General features: G+C 43.7%; 1 protein-coding gene across 1 annotated transcript in view; it reads left to right on the forward strand.

The window, feature by feature from the left end:
• The window catches only part of LOC139449348 (gem-associated protein 5-like), a 193,904-nt gene extending 189,174 nt beyond the window's left edge, over window positions 1-4,730 (forward strand). The window contains exons 25-27 of the mRNA XM_071230671.1: window positions 872-1,034; window positions 1,642-3,056; window positions 3,903-4,730. Coding sequence (XP_071086772.1) covers window positions 872-1,034; window positions 1,642-3,056; window positions 3,903-4,103 — 1,779 coding nt within the window. The 3' untranslated portion in view covers window positions 4,104-4,730. The remainder of the gene's footprint in view (window positions 1-871; window positions 1,035-1,641; window positions 3,057-3,902) is intronic.
• The last annotated feature ends 1,270 nt before the right edge of the window (window positions 4,731-6,000 follow it).

Below are 6,000 nucleotides of genomic sequence, written 5' to 3' on the forward strand. Positions count from 1 at the left end.
TTCCAAATAGATATTGTTGATATTTTGTCATGAATCACATGTAATAACAAAAGAGCTATTTCTCACTGATGACAACAGTCCATGATGAATGCGCTGTTGATTCGTCCTTTAACGCTGCTACCGCCTCAGTGGTCTAATGGTAAAGCGTCAGCCTGGAGAGCAGAAGGTCCGGGTTTCGATCCCCGGCCGCATCATACCAAAAGACGTAAAAAGATGGTACTTGTTGTTAACCTGTCTGGCGCTCGGCATTAAAGGTCTAAAACAAGGACTGGTCAACTCGGAGTCAGTATATTGTGTCTGAGTGGGGTATTCATGTTAAACTGCGGCATGGTATCTCAGTGAGCTAGCACTATAAATCGGCATCAGTCTGGACTAGTACAAGCAGCCACACAAACACACACACATACATGCACATCGCTGTATAAGTGCAATAATCTTGGACGCGATGTTAAACCCCATTTCACCTCACCTCACCTTTCACGCTGCAGGATTTCACATGCAGTTCTGGCTTTAATGTGTACTTAATCTGAGTCAGGGACCGTCTCCGTGGTCTGGTGGTGGTGTCTCAGTCAGCTAGCACTATAAAATTGGCATTAGTCAGGACTAGCACGCACACACACGTACATGCATGTCGCTATATAAGTGCAATAATACTGAACGCGACGTTAAACCCTATTTCACCTGCCTCACCACCTAATTTGAATCAGAATGTTGACATGTTGCTTAATGGAAACAGCCTGCAAAAGTCATTCCACATGTTAGACAGAGATTTGCTAATAAAGTCTGTTAGGGTCACAGGGATATTGTTCTGCACAGCTACGACTTCATTTCTCCACGGACTATCAATCCCCATGCAATGTGATTGTTTCAGTTGATGTTCCAAGTGTGTATGGACCTGACATTGTCCTTGCTGGCCGTGCTGCTGGGCGAGACCTCCTCCGCCATCAACCACCTGCTACACGGAGTGTCCACACTGCACACCGTGGGCCAGCTTGACCTCATGGAGGCGGTGTGTCAGCTCATGCTGCCCCTGGGTGAGTCCGCTCATAAATCCTGTCAGAGATTCAACAAACCTTTCCAGTCTTTCCATCTCCTAGGTAGCCCAGTAGGGTGGAGCTACTGATTCAATAATCTAATGTCATTGAGTATAATGTCAGGTGAAAGGGCCCGGATGACCATTCGGTCACTTCAGATGGATTATGCTGAAAAGTTTCATGAGGACAAAAGACTCAATGATTCTCAAAGTGAATCCTCAGGACGATAATCAGCACTATAGCCTGGTGGTGTAAACATTTCCTGACAGTGACTGAGGATTGATTTCCAACATAGTGATTGAAGGAACATTGCTGTGACACAGCTTAATGTCACACAGACCACACTGACTTGTGCATTACTAGCACACCGTGAGATGCTCATCTGTTTCATTTACACATGATGCTACCACTGTTGCAGCCATTTTGTGATGTCATTTCTTTCATGGACTTGATCCTTGTGGTGGAAATAATCATTTTTATGATTCTTTGGTATGATGTTGTCCTTCCAAATTTGTCTTTTATGAAAGAAGTAATGATTTGTGAAATACAAATGAGAATTCTGATTTTGTTTGATACTGTCCTCAGTGGTGTGTTTTGGTTCATCCAGGTCCCAAGTACCTCCTGAAGCTGCAGCAGGAAGCCACGGCACTGAGAGTCCTCATCAGCATGGAGGCCCACCTGGAGGTGGAGGGGTCCGGGAAGGCACCCTCACTCAAACGCTACCTCACCGACATCAAGGAGGATGACAGCGTGTCCACCTCGGGGCTCCGCTGTCGGGAGCTGGACTGTCTCCGAGCCTACTACTACCTTGCGATCCTGCATTACCTCAAGAACACCATACGGGAGGATTCCCTGACTCAAGGTCAGACCGCAGAAGCATCTGTAGATGATGACTTCAAGGTCCAGGCGAATGTGGATCTTGAGCAGCTAACTCTTAGAGAGTCTGATAATCCAGTTGAAGCTAAAGGTCAGTCTGCATCAGGTCAAAGTGGCCAGTCTGTTGTTTTATCTCATAGTCAGGATTCCTCCAAGGTTAAAAGTGAAAGTGAACCAGCAATATCAAGTTATGATCAGGGTCAGTGTATTGTACAAGGTGAAGGTCAATCTGTTTCAGTTGGTCAAGGTCAGACAGATATTCCAACTGATTCCAAAGAGATTTCTGAGGATGTAAGCAAGGCTAATGCCGGCTGTGAGAAGGATTTAAGTGTCTTGGAGGGTGCAAGTGGGACAAATGTTGATGGTGCCCAAGGAGGGCAAAGTGCCTTGGATAAGGATTCCATTCCATCTGAAAGCCATGACCAAAGGGATGTATCCAAAAAGTGCCAAACTGCTGACAGTGTTCAGTTGTTATCAATCACCAAACTGAAACAGATATCCAGAGGCCTGCTCTGGGATATACAGGCCAAAAAGCATTCTCTTACAGAGACCCTTGGCTACATTCATAAAGCCATCTCCAAACACCTTCTGGCAGACAAATCCAAGGACCACCAGTCAAGAGTATTCAAACGAGCACCTCAACAAGCAGCTGGAGGAGAGAACAATAACAACGGCTTCAGCAGTAGTGGGGATGCCACAGAGAACACAGGTTCAAGTCAGGCAGGTGATGGGGGGAGTGCTCAGGCAGCATCCCCATCATCACCATCAGCACCATCAGCATCAGCGCACTCCACTGTTCCTAATGGACACAAGGATGGTCTTGCTGCAGCAGGAACTGTGGCCAGTCTCTACAACCCTCTTGATCCATCAGACATTGAGTTAGTGTCATTTTCTGGAACTGAAACTTTTGCCAAGTCTCGGAAGGTTCTCTGGGAAGACGAGCCACATAATAGTGAGAGTGTGGACTCCCGACCGAGGAAGGCCAGCTGTGTGTTGAATCCAGCCAAATACATCAATGTGCCGGATGAGTGGTATGGTATGCCAGTAGATGAGAAGTATTTCAGGCCCTATGTTACCATGGCAGTGCTGAAGGAAGAGCAGGAGTATGTGATGCATGAACTGAAGCGGGTTCCAGACAGCTCTGTGGTGAGTAGATGGAGATGGACTTCTCATATTTTCTGTTTGGGGAGCTGAGTAGTTTCAAGTAGTTTCTTGTAACAGGCAACAAAATGGGAATTGGCAGGGCACATTAGATGTCCCGTAGGAATAGAACTATGTAGATGACCATCAGGAGTGGTCAAGTGTAACCTGGACGAGGTATTTCATTAACGTGATGCTTTCTTGGAAAGCAGCATAAAACTGGTTGAAAAATCTGATACAAGGTCTGCTTTCAAGGATTATGTTTGATCAGAGGTTGGTTTCATGGTTGGAAAATATATTCTGAAGTATGGCATTTAACAGCGTGGTCCAGACCCGAGAAGATCCGAGGTAGAATAGGTCCTTAGCAACCCATTCTTGCCGTAAAAGGCGACTATGCTTGTCGTAAAAGGCGACTAACAGGATCGGGTGGTCAGGCTTGCTGACTTGGTTGATACATGCCATCGATCCCAATTGAGTGGGTCGATGCTCATGATGTCAATCACTGGATTGTCTTGTCCAGACTCAATTATTTACAGACCGCCATCATATAGCTGACATATTGCTGAGTGCGGGGTTAAACAACAAACCAGCCAACCAGCATGGTCCAGGAATGTAACAGTGTCAAGACTGGGGTAATATTTGGGCAGTAATATTACGATAGTGTGTGTTTAGCATTAAATTGACTATACCAGCATTGGATTGAAAATGCTTTTTTATATCTGAGTATGTTTCAAACACATACCAGTAGGCTTTTAGAAACAAATGCATATTTGATTTTGCATTTTCAATACTTTCAGACTTCTCTGTGTCATGATGTACTTTCTACTTTGATGTCATCACTCTCTATTTCAGGTTTCTTTTCCCAACCCATTTGACAGCGTGAAGGTGTTGTTGGACGTGTGTCGTCTTTGTCCACACCTGGACGGAGACTCAAAGAATGCATATAACAACCTGCTTGTCCTCTGGGCTCTACACTTTGCCGTCACATCACATCAGCGTAGGGAGCTCAGCAAGCTCATCAAGTGTTCACCAGAAAAAGAGAGTCAAGTTTAAGTCCAAGTTAAGATAGCGTACGCCTATCAACATCAAACAGTGCTTTGTAGCATTCTAGCAAAATATCTTGTATGTAGTATTTGGAGTATTATATGTCAACATTGATCACTGTATTCAAAGTGGGTGTATCTGGAGAACTTACATTAATCCAAACTTGCAAACAAATCTGAGACTCAATCCCAATATTGTTGTGATACCTTACATGTAAATGTGAGCTGTTCTTCAACAAGAAAATAATAAATTATTCAGAATAAATATCAGTGAAGCAGTGACTGTACTGTCCTGCTGTTAGGGCCAGACTGGATACAGGAGTGCAGTCAGATAACCACAGTGGTAGGTAGTTGCAGGCGTACCTGTACTCACTAACTGGTATACCCCAGAACTGTTCCTGTTTCTCCTCAACTGTCCCGTGTATCCTGTCTCCATTCTATTCCCCTGGACCCATTCTCCACCGTAGCTTCAGAAGTGACATCATCATATCAGTTCCCTCATCAGAATTTCTCTCTTCACTGAGCCGGAAGTCCGCAACAAATCAACATGCTCTTTCTGAATGCTGAAATATACATCTACATTCACAATTGTGACCTCGTACGAGCGAACCCTCAGTACATTTGATTGAATCAGAGGACTGTTGAAGACTTGAAACCTAATTCAGAATGAAGCTAAGGTGGCAGATTGATCCAGGGTATTTATCATTACAGAATGAAAATACAGGAGGATGGGTCCTGTTCTAAGAAAATGCTTTTCATTTATGTAGGCCGAAACATTTTTTTTTTGAAAATCGTCTGCTTTGAAATTAATAGATAAAGTGCAAACCCCGACTTTGTGCATGCTGCGTGGAGTTATGTGGTACGTGCTGTGTATCACCAGACATGGTACTATATACTCTGACCAGTCTCATGGTGTCAAGTAGTGTTGTGTACCAGTCTACAGGAGACAGAAGACATACACATAGAAATGTGGGAAAAAGTCTTTTTAGTCATTTCCCTCTGTCAGTTGCTAAAGTGTATTACCAGAGTAGCCATCATCAGCCTCGCTTGCTTTTTACATCCACATGCTTGATCTTCAGCCCTGTAGTTGAATGTAATATTCTAGCTGTATCATGACAGCCTGTAAAAATTGTGTAGAACAGGGTGGTTTGTTTTTTGTTTAACCCACGAAGTCCATATTCCAGCTATATGACGTCAGTCTCCAAATAATCGAGTCTGAACCTAACAATCCAGTAACTGACATCATGAGCATCGATCCACGCAGCTGACATGCATCATCCAAATCAGCAAGCCTGGTCAACCGATCCGACTTACGACAAGCAAAGTCGCCTTTTAAGGCATGCATGGTTTGCTGAAGACCTATTCTGACCCGGATCTTCACAGGTTTAGACCAGGTAAACCACTGATTGAAAGCATGAGCAACAATCATTGTGATCAGGGCATGATGACATGTTATCAAACCCAGCCAACTTGTCCTCTTAAGTCTGCTCGTACAACAAGCGATACTGGGGAACTAGCTAATCTTACCCAGAATCCCCACAAGGCTGTGACAGCAAGGGCAGGTAACTCTCATTATGTCAACATTCAGTTTACCTTGAAATGGGAGTCATTCTAATGTGTTCTTGTTGCTATTGACCAAACTTCCCTTTTGTTCTTCTTTTTGCCTTACTGTATCAGATTTCATCACGCTAAACAATTCAGCCCATCCTAAAGTAGGGTTTGTTTTGTTGTTTTTTTGTGTGTGTTTTTTTTTTTATTTCTTTGAAAAACATTAATTTGCAGGATGATAGGAAAAAAACAGCTTTCAAATTCAGATAATGACTATTTTATCTCTTGTGAAGTGCAACAAATGTGTGCTATTTACATACAATACAGACAATACTAGGATTGTGATAAGAGCTATGGTG

This window comes from Haliotis cracherodii, unplaced genomic scaffold (assembly GCF_022045235.1).
Source record: "Haliotis cracherodii isolate W230 unplaced genomic scaffold, xgHalCrac1.p SCAF_8, whole genome shotgun sequence".
NCBI lineage: Eukaryota > Metazoa > Mollusca > Gastropoda > Lepetellida > Haliotidae > Haliotis > Haliotis cracherodii.